Here is a 19566-nt window from a genome sequence, read left to right on the forward strand (position 1 = left end):
TCAGCCAATGAAGATCTTTCTCTGCTCTTTAGCATTTATTCAACAAAACTACACAATGCTCCTTTAATGATTGCTCTGGGCCTGATTGAAAAAAAGCTCTAACAAAGATTAGCCCAGCTAAAGGAAATATTTGTGCTCAGCTGTATTCCTATCAGACGGCCTTTAATTAGGAGCCTTGCTCTAAGTACTTCCCTCTCAGGTGTTAGTTCTGACAGGTGTGCCAGGAGCTGAGGCTCAGCAGTGTATTCAGTGAGGATGTTGATTGAGCCCAAAGCACATTAATGTCTTCACTGAATGGGACAGTGAAGAAGTTACAGTCAGTAAACAAGAGGAGAGTACACGAAGGAGACAGCAGAGAGGGGAGGACCAGGAGGACTCTGGTGTCTCACACAGCCCCGCCACAGTCGCTGAGCCACACTGGACTCCAACACATCCACAGAGCTGATCGTTATCACAGCCACGAACCGGATTGGTCCAGCCCGGTCCCCCACGCGGACGTGATTGGCCGCTCGAGACACACCTGTGACGTTGAGCTCGTGCACACCTGATGCTCATCTGCGTGAAGGCGGGAGGACCGAGGCGGTTTAAAAGACACACGGACAGCAGCGGGTCTGCACACGTGTCTCCTGAGCTGAACAGAACAGCGGCAGTGTTCGGGTCCATGCCGCTCTGAGAACACACGGTGTCACAGGGAGACTGCAGGCTGCCTCCGGCTCCACACAACACCAGCTACTCTCCGTCCGTCCGTCTGTCTGTGTGCCACCATGTTTGAGGTAGGTCCAGTACATTGTTCATGTAGGTGGTGCTTTTAAATGAGTTTTCCAACATCACAGCTAATGAGACAAATGAGTGTGTCCATTTCCTGCATGCTGCTCCAGCTGTAGGCTGTGGGTATGAAATAATCAGTACACTAGATGAATTTAATAGGCAGACTGACTGACTGAAGCTTTTATCAAAGGAATGCTTCTACTGTTACTGACATCTGTAAAGCAACCAAACATCCTCTGCTCTGGTTTGTCCAATGGCCATTTTTGCTGCTTTAATTTTTATATCATTTTTCCATTTAATACCTGAGGTTTTGGACTATTGAGCCACAACAATTTAGAATGCCACATGTATTTGTCATTCTGTGGCTTAACTGTTAAAGAAGAAACGATATATGATGGATTCTCATCAGATGCAGCCTTTTCCTCATATTGCCCTGTTAGCTCATGATGTCCAATAAAGCCACACTGTAGTAAATGGTGACAAAGCATGTGTGGTTGCAGTCAGATGTGCTATGTGAGCTTGATGCTGTATGGCACTGAACCCTTGCAGATTACAGGTTTTCCAATGGTTGAAATATGAAGCGGAGTAACATTAGGAGAGAACTTTTTTTTTTTCTTAAGTTTAATTAAAGTGTGTTAACAGCTGCTGGAGTCCTACTGCATATGTGGAAAAAGTAGTGTAAAGTATTTTGTGGCTCCAGAGAAAGCTGTATGTAATCTCATAAATTACCCCCAGTGATGTCACTAAATTGCATTGTGGGTAATGTAGGCACAAGATTTTGAAAAGCAGTCTACTGGTCTAACATTACACTCCTGTAACACTGGACTCCTTATGGACAGTTTAAAAACAACTGATCTAAATGGATACAGAAGAGATGTCGCCTTAATTCCACTCTTTGAAAACCTGGTGCCTACATTACCCATGATGCAACTTAATCACTGAGTGACATCACTGGAGGAAGTATATCAGATTCATGCAGCTTCCTCTGGAGCCACAAAGGGCTTTATACTATTCACATGCAGTAGCACTCCACCTGTAAACAGTTTAATGTGTCCAGTTGATGGAGTTGCCCTTTGAAGAAGCTATAAGCTGGAACAGATGCCAGCAAGGAGATGAGGTCAATTATTGTGTCATGCTGACCTCAAATGATTTTTTTTTTTTTTCATTTTCAGACTAGTGGGGATGACTTGTTCCTGCCTTCCTACCAAGATGAGGAGATGGTGGACAACCTGCTGTCCAGCGAGGAGTCAGATGGAGACGGTGGCAGTGGAGTCACTCTCGCTAAGGCGCTGCTCCCCCTGGTAGAGTCCTCCTCCCCTCCCCTCATCCCCTGGGTCTGCTCCACCCGCTACAAGACGGAGCTCTGCACCAGCTACTCTGCTACTGGTTTCTGCAAATACGCTGAGCGCTGCCAGTTTGCCCACGGCCTCCATGAGCTCCATGTTCCCTTCCGCCACCCAAAGTACAAGACGGAGTTGTGTCGCAGCTACCACACTACTGGCTACTGCTACTATGGCAGCCGCTGCCTCTTCGTCCACAATGCCACTGAGCAGCGGCCCGCCCAGCGCCGTCGCAGGAATGTTCCCTGTCGCACCTTCCGGTCCTTTGGCGTTTGTCCCTTTGGCACACGCTGTAACTTCCTGCATGTTGAGGGAAGTGACGTCGCCAGCGTTCTGGAGTCACCGGATGTTGATGAGAAGACGAAGCCTGTTCCTAGCCCCCAGCTCCAACCACAGACCAGGGAGTGGAAGCCACGTGGAGCTCTGTGCCGCACCTTCAGCTCCTTTGGTTTCTGCCTGTACGGAACACGTTGTCGCTTCCAGCACGGCCTCCCCAGCAAGATCAAAACAGCCAACCAGACCCACGGAGGCTCCTTCTACCCTCAGCCGTCCCCTGGAAGTTCAGGTTTACCTTCCCCTTCCTCCCCCTTCACAGCCAGCTCACCTAACTCCTCAACCTCCTCCTCTCCTCCATCAACCTCTCCTCTCGCCACCCCGCCTGCAGAGGCCACAGCCCACAATGCCTTCACCTTCTCCAGTCAGCACCTGAGTGACCTGCTGCTGCCGCTGGCCCTCCACCTGCAGCAGCTGGAGAGTACCAAGGCCCAGGAGATCTGGGACAACAGGGGGCTTTAAGTAGATGTTGTCGTAGTTATGAACCAGCATCAGCACTCAACATTACAACTCAATTATTTTCTGTGTATAGTTTTTTGTTTTGAACCCTTTCCCTAGGGATTTTTATTTTTTTTTTAAATTGAAATTGTTTGAATTGAGAGCTTGTGTCAGCAGGTCGAGCAGGCCTTGAGCTGTTCAGTTGTAGGCCACACAGTCTATATTAGGCCTCAGGCCTAATAGGTCTGTACAGGTGGTCAGTGGTCTCAAACACTACAGCTATGTGTAGCTATGATTGTAATTTAAATTTTTTAAGTATTGTAAATATATTAATGAACTTTAGTAAATGAAATGTCTGACAGCATCATGAATAAACAATTTTTAAATCTCTAACCTTGTCGTGGTTTTAATGATTTTATTGCTCTCAGCACTACTGTTTTACATGTTAGAACATGGAGGGTTTGCTCAGAGCATCATGGCCACAGTGTCAAGTGAACAGAAGTATAAATGTTTCAAGTGACTGAATAAAGTTGGTATTAGAGACAAGCGGGTGAACGGGACTGTAAAGGCTACATGATCATTCACTTGGTTCAATTACAGGAAGTCATAAAGATGAAGCATATATTTTAGTGTGTCTACAGAAAAAATGGCTTTCCCAGTTTGGTGTGAAAGAACTCGACTGGCTGGGACAGAGCGCTGACCTCACACTCCTGGGATGAACTGGAACACCAACTGTGAGCCAGACCTTGACCCAGCATCACCTCGCTAATGCTTTTGTCTGACAGGAAATTCCTGCAGCCAGGTTCAACAGCTGGTGGAAAGCCTAGAATCAGGAGTGGAGTTTAAAAGCACAACTTTAGAAAGTGAGACAAATCATGCTTAATGTTCACAGCAGGGAGGGGATTGCACCAACTTTTTCAAAGTTTCCCCAGACCACCCCTTCATTCAGCCTGTGTCTGACTGCTATACAATGAACCAATCCCTGTCTACCAATGCTCTTCAATCGACCAATCACAGGTCTTTCCCTCCTGGCGCGTCACTAGCAGACGGAAACGTAAACATGAAGTGTTAGCGTAGTCAAGTTAGCCGGAATGAAACCGGATATTGTGGGTTTTGTCAAAACTGTTTAGTTTTTTTCCTACCGACTCCTCCGTGGTGTATTTCACTTTGATCATGTAGCATCCTGTTCAAGAACAGGCTCGCCGGTGATATTTTACTTTGAAGGATTTCCGGATGTCGTTGCTCTTGCTTGCTAACCTGATACTATTAATGGAGCTCGTTGAGTAGAGACGAGCTACGTCGATGTAACATGAACTATCCCACTGTCTACTGAGATACCCAACCTTGGCTCGTTCTACTTCCAAAGGTAAAGTCTGTTTAAAGTATTTAAGCTCTTACGTTGTATTTTCTCTGTGGTTCTTCGACGGCCTGCTGCTTGAATGTGATGTGTTTGGAGCTAGCTGCAGTCGGTAACGCGCTGCTACAGGCTCGTAACGTTGTTCGGTTGTTTCACTATTTTATTATCTAAATGATACAGTGACAGACTGTGTAATATAGATAATGGTGGCGCTGGCTGTATTTGCATCACAATAACTAATAATATGTTTTTGCTTTAGTCACTTTGAAATCGTATGTTCCAGCTGATGACGGAATACAGTTTGCATTTTGTTAGCATTCTAGACCGCGGGTCCGCTCTGTTCCAAATCCCATTGGAAAATTTGGTAATTAAACCATTCTTGGCGCATTGTCACCAATACATAACGTATGCACCGGAAGGCAAGTCCTGCAGCGAATCTAATATGTGTTATAACAAATTCGGGGTATAGCTGATCCACCAAGTACGACCATTTTAATAACATATTCTTAATCCAAGCTTTAAAACACCAGCTCTATGGGCTATGTCGTACGGGGCATCCGAACTTCTGGGAAATCTGTCGAGCTCCACGCTGGCTTTTTGCCGGTTTTGTTTGACGACGCAAAAGTACGTGTTAAAGTAAGGTGCTTCTCCTTGCCAGCTTCTGGGTGCTCGCCGTGAGCATGGCGGACCGGGAGGAGCGCCGCTTCGCCGAGGTCTCCCGGGAGTCTGTCAAACTCGTGGCCGAGGGTGCAGGCGTGGAGCTGGGCGACGATGTGGCCGCTCTGCTGGCTGAGGACGTGTGTTACCGGCTCAGGGAGGCGACACAGGTCAGTGCTGCTTGGCTACACGTTACAGTTTTACTCCACCATACATACAGTGTGTCTGAGGAGGAAACACACATATCATTATCTAGTATCACATCATTATTGCTGAATGGAAGTGTGACACATGCAGTGTTGATGTGTTGTTCTGGCCCAACACAGAGCAGCTCTCAGTTTATGAGACATGCCAAGAGGAGGAAGCTGACAGTGGAGGACTTCAACAGAGCTCTGCGCTGGAGCAATGTGGAGGTGACAATCAGTGTTGTAATGCTCACACACACACACACACACACACACACACACACACACACACACACACACACACACAGAGTGAATACCAGGTTAAGGCAGTGCGACCTGACTTTACAGAAAGCTGCACCACAGCGTAAGGCCTTTCGCTGGATCTATTGTGGTGCATATTCCAGCACCTTGGACACCTTGGCAGTGGTGTGATTATCATACAAGGTACAAGCTAATTTATCTGTCATTATATAACACAGGGTTGCTTAATGAAATTAAAGTTTGTAAACATGCTACACAAATTACAGAATATTTGTGCAGTTATGTCAGCAGCAGCAACAAGATGGTGACAATAATGTGGTTGACATCTTCATATTAGAAGTTCAACATCAGAGTCCAGCTTTAGTCCTGCGCTGAACAAGGAGTCCGCCCATTGAGTGCAACAGCTTGATCCAAGATGTTGTGGTGGAGACAGGTCTCCGTGGGCACAAAAGTCTCTGATTTCACATAACGTAGTCCCATTTTGTCAATTTCCTTTTCCTGTGACAGGACATTAGCCAGGAGCAGCCTTAAACCAAGCTGAATTAACATGGCTCTTATTCTGACTCTCTTCCTACCTGGTCTGGCTGGTCAGGATGGACTGAAAGACACCGTGGGCCATGATGGTCTCAAAGTCTGCTTCTCTTAATCCAAAACCCCTGCTTTCTTCTCTAATGATGATGACAGTATTTCTGCCATAAGCATGTTTCAGCAATAAAGCCAAAAAAATCGGTTAAAAAAAACAAAAATGTAGCATAATTTGGAGAAGCTACTGGTCACTGCATCTACATGCACCGCCACTGCCATGTAAACGTCACAAAAAACAAATACATTGAATTATATTCTAATTTCTTGTATGTATGTATGTACATTTGGCAATAAATACGCAAATTTATTGTAGTTTTCAAGTACAAAAGCCCAATCATGCAGGAAGACTTCAGTCTTCAATAATATGTTTGAGTTAATTTGTTACCCAAAAAAACATTCCCAGTCACAGGCGTTTTGTACAGGCTGTTTGGCATCAATCTAAAGCAGCTGGGCTAAATGCCTCTGTAACACAAGGATGAAAAACATGAAGGAACGAAACAAGTTCTCTCACTGATGATCGGATGTCTTTCCTCTTCTCATAGATAAATGGGCCTAAATAAGTACATATTGTGCATACAGTTGATGGTATTGATGCACAATACAATGGCTATACAGTGTAATACTTTATAACTACAGTTTAAATAAGTGCTATTGAAAGTCCAAGCTGCCTCTCAAAAAGATCTCTTCTGTCTAGGTGGCATTGCACACACAGTTCACAGGTCCAGCAGCAAACAGGAAGTCAGTGCTGAGTCTCAGGAAAGCCAAAATATTGTTATAGTCCACAGATTATAGTAGGGCATTCCCATCCTCTTACCTGCTGGTGCTATAGGTTGCTTTTTGTTTAGTCCATTAGAAGGTAGTGTCTCAGCCTGCCGCCTGATCAATATTAAGGTGATACCAGTGAAGTTAGTTTCCTTTTTCTTTTCTTTTTTTATTTAAAAAAAAAAGCTGGTTCCAAGATTTGGTAGCTGCCATACCCCAGTTGACACCTGTGTCATTCAGACAGGACATGAACATGCTCCAGCAGTCTCTGCCTACAGCTTTTTTGTCTCTGTGTGCTCATCAGGCCATTTGTGGCTATGGGGCCCAGGACGCTCTTCCCTTCCGTTCAGTCAAAGAAGGAGAGCTTTTCTTCATCGAGGATCGGGACATCAACCTGGTTGAGTTGGCTCTGGCCACCAACATTCCCAAGGGTTGTGCTGAGACCATGGTGCGAGGTATGACCCACCACACTGTCGTTACCCACTGACAGATCATGATTCAGGTCTTTTAAATCAGAGGTATCCATTGATGATAATTTCTCCTGTTTTCTTCTCCTGTCAGTGAATGTGTCGTACCTGGATGGGAAAGGTAACCTGGAGCCTCAGGGCACAGGTAAGACTCGGCCACATTATGATTATTAGGCTCAGCACACAATAGGCCATGTTGCTTCTTTATTAATTTTCAAGGAAATGAGTGTAAAGAGGCCAAAATTCCTTATTTATAGAGTAATATAAAGGGTTCACTGTTCAACCTTGTGAAAGTCACTGGTGCATGTTCACATTAATTGTAAAGAGATGTAGTGTAGTTGAACATTATGCAACTTTTGATTGGCTGACACTAAACGATTAATTGTGAATATATTGACAAACTGATGTATTAACACACTCAGAGCTGCGTACAACACAGAACATGGAGGTCGGGTTCAGTTCGAAGTTTTCAAAGAAGAGAAATCCTTTTAGAATCGGATTTGGCTTCTATTGCTAACGCATGCTAAATGAATTTTACTGAGCAAGCTGATACTGATGCAAGTAGAGCATGCAAAACTATCATCACCTGACCTTATGATAACACTAATAACTTTATAATAACCATCATGAAGAAATGGTAAACAGATAGTTAATTAAACTTAAGTTAATAGTTATTTGACTGTCAACAAACAATGAAATGCTTTAATAAACCATTTATTAAGCAATTGTTAAGGTTTATAAACATCACTTATAACTGACTGATTATAATGACTGCCTATATAATGTTTCTAGATGACCACCACAGTATTTCTTAATTATTTCCGAAGTTTAATTACCATCCCTTGCAGCTTTACAAGAAACAATTGTTTCAATGTTTGTTTACAGTGAATTATTATTACTATTAATCAAAGTTTAATTAACTATCCACCTTATTTCTATTCCCCATGATACCTTGTGCGAATTATGGGTGCGACCTCTGGTTCGTCCTCATGGAACCTATAAAATAGCTTCCTTGCGTGTCCTGTCACTTGGCGTTTTCCATGGTAACAGGAAGCTAGTAAGGAGCTAGGAAGTCTTAGTGCAATTGGCACGTACTTTTTCACTCTTGTGCTTGTTCCACCAAGCCCCAGAAATATAACACACACATTCCTGAAGAGACTTGTTGAGGAAATGTATCATTTATTAATGATGGTTATCATACAGTGTTGCCACCTTCATCACTCACTAAACGCTAATAGCTCATACTGCATTCTGAGCCGACAGAACAGTGATTTTTTTTTTTTTTTTTTTTTTAAAAGATCAGTATTCATCTTGGGATATTGAACATTTTCAGCCAACAATTTGTGCAGTTTAGACACAAAAACAACTAACTTTGATCCCTGTATAACTGTACAGTGACCCTTGAATTTTATCCAGAGAATATAATAATTTTTTTAATTAGTGAGGCCTGATTATACATGACTTCTGCCTCTGAATGCGTATCAGTGTAACCCTGATGGAGGGTTTCAGTGTTTGTGCCTCAGTTGTCGACTGTTGACCCGTCACAGTTCCCACAGCAGTGCAGTCTCTGTCAGACGACCTGTTGAAGTACTACCAGCAGATCACACGGGCCATCCTGGGAGAGGACCCCCACCTTATGAAGGTAGACTGCCGATGAACACAGGCAGACATTCTCTGTGGCTAGACAACGTGTTCTTTCTTACCTGTTTCTTCTGTGTGTTTCAGGTGGCTCTGCTGGACCTCCAGTCCAACTCCAAGATCGCTGCGCTCCTGCCGTACTTTGTTTATGTCATCAGTGGGGTGTGTTTGTCCTGTGATCTTGTTCCTACAAGATCTTTTTACCATTTAACTTTGAAACAAAGTTGGAATCCAAATGTATATTATTCACTTTTAGATGTAAAATGTGCAAAAACATGTTCTCAGGTTTCACAATTCTGTTTTAATATTCACTTTTGTATTTACATTACGTACACTGCGCGATCTCTTTACCTGATTGACTGTGTGGCTGTTTGTGTCCAGGTGAAGTCAGTTAGCCATGACCTGGAGCAGCTCAACAGGCTTCTCCACATGGTGAAGAGCCTGGTCCAGAACCCCTACCTGTACCTGGGCTCATACGTGCGCAGCCTGGTCTCCAGTGTCATGTACTGCATCTTGGAGCCGCTGGCTGCCTCCATCAACCCGCTCAATGACCACTGGACCCTCAGGGACTACGCAGCCCTGCTCCTCAGCCACATCTTCTGGTGAGTAAAATAATGAATGATCTATTAGTCGATCAACAGAAAATGAATCAAGAACAAGTTTATTTGTTTAGATTGCATATTTTAAGCATGAACCCTAACCATACCTCAGACCAGCATCTCTGCTGTGGGGACTGTGTGCTTTTCTTGGTCTTATGTAACAGTAAAAGGGCTATCTTTGGGTTTTTAAGTTTTGGTTGGACAATACCAGACAGGTTACAGGTTTGTAGTAATTCTTTGGTCATTTTTTTAATGTTTTATACTAAAAAGGGTTGAATGCTTAAAAATGATCCAGGGGATTAATTGAGTGTGAAAATAATAATTTGTTACAACTCGATGAGACTTCATTACTGATTCCGAAATTTTGAATCTAAGCCCGAAATCTCTGTTTCATGTCAGTAGATGGGCATTGAGTTTTTGGATTCTGTTGATTCAAAACTTCATAGACAATTTATTCAAATGAATAGTTTTTTTTGCCACTTGCCAGTAGAGCAAATAAAAAAACATACAACATCTGAAAAATTGTTACTCTTTAAATTTGTAACAGCAAACATGTCATCAAACAGATATTCACACATTCAGCAGACACAGAGCAACATTAGCAGTATTTGAGTCAGGGTTCAGTCCACCTGGTGAATGTTAGTTCTTCTGTTATTATTGTGCTTCCTGTTCAGGACTCATGGGGATCTGGTGAGTGGCCTCTACCATCAGATCCTGCTGTCGCTCCAGAAGGTTCTGTCTGACCCAGTGAGACCCCTCTGCTCCCACTATGGAGCTGTGGTTGGGCTTCATGCTCTGGGATGGAAGGTATACACATTTCTGCGAAACTCGATGTGAAATATTTAGTATTTTAGGCAACTGAAAGAGCTACACCAGAGACACATCCATTTCATTGTTCTAAATGATTTTGATATTGTCTTCAGTATCCTGCCAGTCTGCGTCCTCTCCTCTCATGACCCCTCACTAATCTGTTTGAGATTAATCTCTGCTGCAGTAACCTCTGTGTGTTCTTGTCGGCAGGCTGTTGAGAGAGTGCTCTTCCCACACCTTCCTGCCTACTGGGCCAACCTCCAGGCTGTGTTGGATGACTACTCTGTTTCCAACGCCCAGGTCAAAGCAGATGGACATAAGGTCTATGGAGCCATCCTGGTCAGTATTGCAGGGGAGTCCTTACATACAGTGACCAATTGCAGAATGCCTTTTTGTTTTAGATTTTTGATGGACCTGCCATCCCTCATTTCAATCAAGCATCATTTTCAACTAGCACACAATTGAAGGATCATTTTTTGGTTTTTAGTAGCGGCATAAGTGTACAGCGTATGAAAGTATAGAGTATAGTCTGCTTGGCCAATTTGTTCATTGTCTTATTCTATTATGAACACCCTGTGTAGTCTGGGTTGTATTAGGTCTGTAAGAGAATATGTCACAAGACCTACAGCCTTCTAGTATCTTCTTGAACAGTAGTTCCCAACGTCTTGGCTCGTCCCCATATAAAATGTGATTTAACTATGTGAATGCCAAATCATTCAAAGACTTCTTTTGGTTTTCCTCATTTTTTAAAATATCTTTTAGAAGCCTGGCAAATGCTAATGATATTTTTCTTAACAGAACAAAAATATATAGAAACATCTCAAAAGGATTTAATATTTTTAATAGAATTAATAAGTTGACATAAATGTTTGTTTTTCTCTACTGTGAAGACCCCTCTCTGGGCAGGCTGCCCTGCAACACAGGTTGGACACCACTGCCCTGCCAAGCTGCATTAATTAATTGATTAATTTCTTATTTTCCCACTTGATCAGTACAACAGAGAGTTGAACCTACATCAACAACTTCACTGACATCTTTATGTAATTAATTAGCTAGTTGAAGAAGTTGCTGTTGGAGATAACTGGGTCTTGGTTGACATAATCTTAGCATTCTAACCAGCATTTCCATTTTCACTGATTTCATCTGATCTGTCCTGCAGGTGGCAGTGGAGCGCCTGCTGAAGATGAAGGCTCTGTCTCAGCCAGTAGAGGGAGGCTCCAGCAGTCAGCCGGGCTCTGTGGTGGGGGCTATGGGTTACAGGGTGAGCTCGCCCGGCCTCAGCCCCCCTCCAGAGCCCCTGTCAGAGGCTGCCCTGGGAATCGCCAGCCACCTTCAGGCAGGTGGGGCCGGCTGTCCCTGGGAGGAGTGGACCCCGGTCCCTCTGCCTGCCATGTACTGTGAGCTCTATTCCTTCTTTGGAGACAGCCTGGCTGTCAGGTTCAGTACAGGACCCGACTTTGGCAGCTTCCCTACCTGCACCCCATCCCAGCTCGGAGACGCCAGGAAGGAACCCCCTGGCCCTGCCTCCAACCCTGACACCACCCGAAAGATGCCACAGCTGACTGCCAACCTCAACATTAGCCCCAGGCAGGACGGGAGTCCTCGCACCGATCCACCCCCACCCAGCCTGGCAGCGACCGGAGCAGGAAGGTAAAGCAAACACCTCTCACCCTTACTGAAAACTGAACTGTTGGCTTTGCAGTGCTGAATGTAGCTGACTTTCTTTCTCCTTCAGGGCCCTGGCTCGCTCCTCCTCTTCCTCCTCCTCCTCCTCTGTGCAGCGCTCCAGGTCTTCCTCATCACGTTCGGGCCAGCGATCAGCAGGTCTGTCTCGTGACGTTTTCCCTAAAGCTCGCTTCACCTCTCCTCAGACGGGACCTCTGGTGTTCACCTTCATCATCGGCGGGCGGCAGATGGGTCGCCGTTGCCAAGGCCGCCGCCCCTTCCAGACCACTTTTGCCCCAACTCCACCTCTTTCTGCCATCCCACCACGTGCCTACGCCCACAAACTTCCAGTCATCGGCAGGGTGGGCAAACCAGTACGCCGCTGGGCGTGTTCCCATTACTCCCTTCATCTTCCTCTCTAGTGTCGGAAATGAGCTGCAGGGTGACTGTTACAGACTTTAACAGGCCCATCTTCATATTTTTGCATAAGCCACCAAGGATATTTGATGGTGATGATAGTTTCATAGATGTAAGTTGCAAGGTCTCCGGTTTATTATCACGGTGGTGAACATTTGGACGATAATTCACTGTGTCAACAACAGTCTGCACTGAATAACTGATTTAAAGCCACTCTGTGTAGTATTTGATGTCATCATTTGTCACATTAATCAGAATTCTGTTTGAAGTGTTCACTTCACAATGATCCAAAGGAAGAGAGAAAAGTAGTGAATTCTGATATTCCTTTCTACATGATTTTGATGATTGCTGATTTGCTTCCCATCGTCAACTGTTGTGCTTGTAGTCATTTCTACAGTGATTGAATACTGTATGTTATATTGACTGAAATGACCATTGGCTTCACATTTCTGTCAATCATTGTGTCAGTCTTGCAGCATCTTTAGGGTGTGAACCTGCTGAAGCTGGAGCTCTGACCCGATTGTCACGAACAGGATCCAACACACAAGAGACTGGAAAATGTGAGAAAGTATGGAGTGACAGGTAGAATACCTGCTGAGGACAGTGCTGGAGCACATGGACAGTTTATAGGCGTACCTTGTGTTAGACATTTTGTACAAAGGTGTTGTTTTCTTTAAATAAAAAAATGTGTTGTACGTTTGAAACTTTTAATTTTATTTTTTAGTTCAAAAAAGCCTGATGTATATAATTCAGCATTGTTTTCCACTGATGTATCTGTGACTGGGCCTGTGTGTGTGCCCTGCTCTACCTTCCTAAATATTTAAAACTAGCTTCAGTATCTGGTTGCAGTCTGTAGAGAAACAGCAGTCAGAACTAACAATGGCCCAGCTTGTGTCTTCACTGGGCCTGTTCTGTCGGGTCAATGCATTTCCCTGCCTGGTTATGTGCTACCTGCTCTTCATCGTGCTGGGAGGTGTGGTGTTCACAGCTGTGGAGCAGCCAGTGGAGAAGGAGCTGAGGGCTGAGGTGGAGGAGCTGCGTCGCTCCTTCCTGCAGGAGAACCCGTGTGTGCAGGAGAGCCAGCTGAGAGAGCTGCTGGGGAAAGCTCTGTCTGCACACCACAGAGATGTGGCTGTTCTGAAGGATGAAGCTGAGGAGAGACGCTATGATTTCTCATCATCACTCTACTTTGTCATCGTCAGTCTGACCACCATGGGTAAGAGAGTCACTGCGGAAACCTTAGTCAATATGTTCATTACTGATCACGATCGTCACGTTTTCCCAAGGTGACTTGTTCTAGTTGCTACTTCAGGCCAGCGGTTCTCATAGTAGGGTACAGGGACCCTCAGGTCAAAAATCAATTTTCACTATAATGCCATCCATTAGTAACACCATAACAGCCTGTATGACATGTGATTCATACACTTGCTGTAATAAAACCTCTCAAAGCAAAATTCTCATCAGATGGCTTCTGTGGTCTAACGTATGTCAGTTTCAGTGTCCTTAATGTGTTTGAGAGCCACTGGTTGATGCTATATTTACTTTACAGTGAAAAAATATTCACATTTCTTCTCCACATGTATCTTACAACTATAGCTACTTTGTAAATACAATAACTCTGCATGATCCAGCAGATTTGGTCACATTTTCAGAGGACCTATAATAAATTCACTACTGAACCAAACTTCATGAATGTTTTGGAACTCAAGACTGCTATGATAAACATGTTCTTTACAAGTGGATGGAAACTTTTCACTGCAACTGTATATTGTTTGAATGTGGTTATATGGTGATATGTCAAAAGTGTTGTTTTTAAAGGTGGAATACGTAAGCGTTTTTGTTTAAAATATACAAAAATCTACTAAAATTACCAATAGAATTTGAAGAAATAACAGGTTTAATGTTACATCAACGACATCTTTGTACTGTGTTACAGAGACATCTACTGAGTTAGCATGCTATACAGCTAGCTCCGGGCCTGAAAACCTCTTTCCCCCTGTGTTAGCAGTGTGAATACAAACACTCCCCTGGTAGTCTCATTAGCTGCAGGGCTAACTGAGCTAACAAGCTAACAATAGCTACAGTCATGGATGTATAATGGAATACAGTTAGCAGTTACAGGTGGCCAATTTGTGCGTATTGCACCTTTTAAAGTCTCCTTTACAGTAAAGTGATGTCATTGTCTGAACTTATCAGACTGTTCTAATATTTGTCTTTACCTACCGAGTCATTATATCCACATTACTGACTATTATTGATCAAAAATATCATTGCATTAATATTTAGTTAAAGTACGATTAGTCATCCCTACTATTGCTGCAATATCAATATTGAGGTATTTGATGAAAAATAATGTTATATTTGATTTTGTCACCTAGTCCTAGCATTAATGAAGTGCTGTAGAGGATATTTCAAAATATCAAGGTATATATCGTGTTCTGCAATACAGCCTAAAAATATTATATTTCGTCAAGTCCTACTTTCACTTTGATGATTATTGTACTCTCAGGCTTGTAATGGAATATTTGTTGAGTACATTGTTAAGTAAAAGATCTGAATACCCATTAGCCACACCAATCTGTCCAGTTTTATTCAAATGGAAGTCAGTAGAGTTATAGATAACAAATTAATTAATTGATGAAATGAAAGAAAAATTAAAGAAAAAAAGAAAAAAAATCACAGATCCTAGTCTTAAAGATATAGTTATTAACATTTCTGCATTAAAATGGCAAAAAAACGACTTTTGTTATATATTTTTGTTAAGTTGTGTACTGACATTATCCCAAATGTTTCCACCAATGTTCAAACCAGAGAAATCCAAAAGTTTGTTTGGTCGCCTGTCGCTATCACTTCAGGAGAGAGTCAGAGTGAGGATGGATGTTGATGAAAGAGACAAAACGTAACATGAAGACAACTTTAAAACGTTGAAGTGAACATCAGTCTGAGTCACATCAGGTAGATTTTCACCAGCAATTCCCATGATCCCACACTACCGCTAGTCCCCTCGCAGCAGAAATCACATACTGTGTGTTTAACGGTGAGTATCTGCTGCTTTTCTCAGTCTTCTGTGATCGTAAGCTTTTAGGTTTAGACTGTTGGTTGGTTGTTTGTTTGGGCTCTGAAGAATTCTGATCAACATTTCTTCACTATTTCCATCATTGACATCTTATAGAATAAACAATGCATCAATCCATTGAAAACTTGCCCGCCAAAATGTTTCATGTTTTTGTCGAACTCCTCGGTCCTTCCTCCTGCAGACCTCTCCCTTCTCCTCCTCCTCAGGTTCTGACTCTTACACCCCAAAATCAGATGAGGCCAAGCTCTTCTGTATCTTCTACTGCACTCTGGGTATTCCCCTCACCCTGTTCCTCCTGACCCTCCTCTCCAACCTCCTCCTCCCTGTCGTCACCCACGTTCCTGTCCACCACCTGCACACTTACTGGGGTCTGCCCTACACCCAGGCCGCCCTCGTCCACGCCAACCTCCTCTCGGTGCTCATCCTCTCCCTCCTCTTCCTCCTTCCTGCCCTCCTGGTCTGTGCGGTGGAGCCGGACTGGAGCTTCCTGGATTCTCTGTTCTTCTGCTTCGTCATCCTGAGCACGGTCGGTCAGGGAGGAAACTCTCTGGGGAGAACCTGGGGCCCAACGGCCAAGGAGACACTTGAACTCCTCACCACATGTGAGTGTGCTGCTGTGTAAGAATCATGCTTGAGTCAAGTTTATGTTATGTGTTCACCAGATGTCTAAACTGTGACTACAGGTATTGCTTATATATTTTTTATTATCATCATGCAATGTATTGAGCTCTGATAAACTGTATGAATTCAATGTGTTGAGAAGTGAGTTTTCTGTCATCATCCTCTATCACTGAGCATAAACCTGCAGTTTGCATCAACCATTAAACTTCATAAGGAATTATGTCAAACATGTAGGTTTGTCAGCTTGTTGAGGGGTTCTAAAACCAAAAATCAAAAATCAAATCAAAAACTCATTCACTGAGTTTCAAAGCTAACAAAAGATCAGTGCTAGAACTTTTAATGACAGCTACCTGTCACGTTAGTACAGCAGACGATTAGGGCCACTGTGAAAAATGATTTGAGTTTTTTTCTTCCTCAGAATTCCAAAGTTACAGTTTGATGTCTTTTTTTGCATACATTTTTTAAAATAAATAAATAAATAAAGTCAGGATTCTGAGGAAAAACTCAAAATACGGACTTTTTTCTCAGAAATTTGATTTTTTTTCTCACAGCGGCCCTAATCCTCTTCCATATGTTAGCATATCTGTATATGACAGCAGTGTAACAGTGTCGTATAATGATTTCAAAATATTAAGATGTTATGAAAACGTTATATCAAACATCACTGATCACATCAACACAATAAAAAGATACTTTAACTGCGACTTAAAAACTTCTGTCAAGTGTTGGTAGGTGTGGTTCCTGGGTAGCTCAGCTCATATGCTGTGGCTGTAGCTGAGTCCTTACTGCAGTGGTCTGGGTTCAACACTGGCTATTTGCTATTGTACTAAAGGAAAAGGTCATAAAAACACTGCTTTAAAAACTGTGAGTAATAAAGCATTTCATAACCATCACAAGTGTGAACTGATGATAAATTCATAATAAAGCATGTATTAATGACATGACATAATGGGTAACATAGTGAAGCTCATCATGTGTTTGTAATGCTTTTATTAACCATTCTAAATAACTCCACAGGTTTTCTTCTTATGCAGGCATTGTAAACTGCTTTATAATTGAACTTGTTTATGATGCGATTATTAACATTGATACAGTCTTATTAAAGTTAATAAGTGTCTTATAAGGACTCATGCGGGTTTTATTACCTATTAACTAAGGCACAAGGACCTTAACATAAAGCATTACCAAAAAATCTCCTCCCTTCTCTCCACAGGTTACCTGCTGGTGGGCCTGGTGGTGATCATTACCTTGAAGGATACTGTGCTGCAGGTTCCCCGGGTCTGCGCGGTGATCAGGCTCTTCTCTGGTCCACAGTATGCAGAGCTGGAAGGTTTCCATCTGAACGAACTGACACTGAGTGAAGACTACGCTGAGGAGGAGCCTCAGTACTCCCAGTCCATCTGCACCATCTCTTCCACTCCATTAGAGCTGCTGAGTCCCTGTTCAGCCCCGCCTGCTGACACCAAGCTTCACAAAACCACAACCTAAACCTCCAAACCTGACCTGACTTTCACTGCTGTTCACAACCCATCTGCTGCTGACTTCAATGTAAATGTTATATAGACTGTGTTTATATAGAGCTGCTCTACTGTTAGCGACCACTCAAAGCACTTTACAACTCAAGTTAGCATTCACCCATTCACACACACACAATCATACACATAGTCACACACACAGTCATACACACATTCACACACTGGTGGTAGAGGCTATTATGTAAGGTGCCACCATTCATACTCACTGACACACACCGATGGGAGAGCCCGTGGGAGCAATTTGGGGTTCAGTATCTTGCCCAAGGACACTTCAGTATGCAGACTGCAGGGGCCCTGAATCGAACCACCGACCTCCTGCTGCCACTCTACCTCCTGAGCCAAAGCCCCTGATTTACAACTCCACAGTGTTTTAATAATCAAGTAGTCAGTTCACTCCACTTCAGTCCAATTTTAGATAATTCTACTGAGTCAAGTTCCACCTTTCACCGTTCACTCTTGTTTGTAGCTCAGTTGGTCCCGGGAAAAATATCTGTCTCTTTAGCTGCTCAACACTCCACTGTGTCCCCCAGCTAGTCATTAAGTGTGTCTGTCTACTGTTTGGTGGTGAGAAAGCAGTGTACAGTGGGTTTATCAGAGCTTCTTTAGAAAAGCTACTCTAATGAAAGTGATGAGAGTGAGCCGAAACAGTAAAGTTGCCATAACAATGAGCTGGAAGAAGCTTAAAGGCTCTGTTCTAGTTAAGGGCATCTACAGAGTGGATGATAATTACCTCCACCAAGGAGGTCATGTTTTCACCCATGTCTGATTGTTTGTTGGCTTGTCAGCAGGATTACACAGGAACTACTGAAGAGGTTTCCACAAAACTTGGATGGAGGACGGGTCTCAGCCCATGAAAAATGATGCATTTTTGTTCATTTCTCAGGAAAAAATGCATGGACTTTGTCACTATGAGTGAGATAGTTATTTTATCCGATGTTCATTTAAGAATATTAGTGCAGCTTTAAATTTGATGTTTTTCTTCTGTTGATTTCTCAAGCCATGATTCCACACCCTGCTTGGTGGGGCAGATAACAGCACCACCTGCTTTAGTCCTCCTGATATGGAGGATTTACAGCTGCAACATGTTTGAGACTATGAGAAAATTGTTGTGTTAATAAAATTAACATGAGCACACTTTACAAATCCACCTGCTATTCAAACCACGTCACTGTAACAGGACTGTAACTTCAGACAAAACCAGGTATATTTGCTGTATATCATATTGAAACATATTCCTGAGCGCAGAGAAGTCAGATTGTTTTGGGAGTGTAGGGGAGGGGATTTTATTTTTTTCCTCTCTCAAAGTTAATTTTTTATTTAAGCCTTTATTTGCACTATAGTTAGTAGTTACATTAATAGTTAGATCAAAAAGACAACGTCCACATACATCAGCTGTTGAGGGTGTAAATGGGGGTACAACAATAATAATCCTGGGGAGAATCATATCAGTCCAATCATTTTCATACAGTCACTTAAATTCACTTACAATAAAATAAAATGAGAAAAAAGAGATTTGGATTGAATGTGCTTAAATGAACAGGATGCAGGTACAAACCTGACCACAAGGGGTCACAACTAACTTACAGCTACAGCTGCAGTGCAGGTCTGGAGGAAGAGCGCTTTTCTGTGGTTTGTGCCTTCTGATACAGCATGTTGGAGTTAACATGTTTAAAGATGAGGTAAAAACACTGACGGTGGCTGCAGAAGCCTCAGTGTGGATTACACAGATAAGTCAAGTCCAGAGCAAAGTAGACTGGAGTCACATTACTTGTATGTGTACACATGCCTATCCAAAAAAGCTGATTGTGGTTCTGATAATGTTGTAATGAAGACTGGAGGAAGCACTAGTAGTCAGACGATCTGAGAGGTTGCAAACACGCCTCCAGGTTAACTTACTGACTATGAAGAGAAATGAAAGTTAAAATTATGACCCAAACTGTCCATAAAGATCCATCACCTCCTTCTTACTCAATGTAGTTGTGTGTACAAACATTTCCTTTGCAATGAGATATTAATAGCAACCTTTCAGGTGTGCTTCTTTTCAGTTTGACA

General features: G+C 43.0%; 3 protein-coding genes across 3 annotated transcripts; all 3 read left to right on the forward strand.

The window, feature by feature from the left end:
* The first annotated feature begins 580 nt into the window (after positions 1-580).
* Positions 581-3272, forward strand: cth1 (cysteine three histidine 1). Its single transcript, XM_073475260.1, has 2 exons — positions 581-773; positions 1941-3272. Exons 1-2 carry the CDS (start codon positions 765-767, stop codon positions 2901-2903), a joined length of 972 nt encoding a protein of 323 aa, XP_073331361.1. The 5' UTR covers positions 581-764; the 3' UTR covers positions 2904-3272.
* An 849-nt stretch (positions 3273-4121) lies between these two features.
* Positions 4122-12986, forward strand: taf6l (TAF6-like RNA polymerase II, p300/CBP-associated factor (PCAF)-associated factor). The gene is made up of 12 exons (XM_073475422.1): positions 4122-4245; positions 4895-5063; positions 5220-5306; positions 6991-7141; positions 7248-7298; positions 8701-8795; positions 8879-8953; positions 9173-9393; positions 10065-10197; positions 10411-10539; positions 11360-11850; positions 11936-12986. The coding sequence occupies exons 2-12, from the start codon at positions 4917-4919 to the stop codon at positions 12285-12287; spliced, it is 1932 nt and encodes a 643-aa protein (XP_073331523.1). The 5' UTR covers positions 4122-4245; positions 4895-4916; the 3' UTR covers positions 12288-12986.
* A 175-nt stretch (positions 12987-13161) lies between these two features.
* Positions 13162-17467, forward strand: kcnk7 (potassium channel, subfamily K, member 7). Its single transcript, XM_073474657.1, has 3 exons — positions 13162-13498; positions 15565-15960; positions 17193-17467. The coding sequence occupies exons 1-3, from the start codon at positions 13162-13164 to the stop codon at positions 17465-17467; spliced, it is 1008 nt and encodes a 335-aa protein (XP_073330758.1).
* Positions 17468-19566: the final 2099 nt, after the last annotated feature.

Source organism: Pagrus major, chromosome 10, assembly GCF_040436345.1.
Source record: "Pagrus major chromosome 10, Pma_NU_1.0".
Taxonomy (NCBI): domain Eukaryota; kingdom Metazoa; phylum Chordata; class Actinopteri; order Spariformes; family Sparidae; genus Pagrus; species Pagrus major.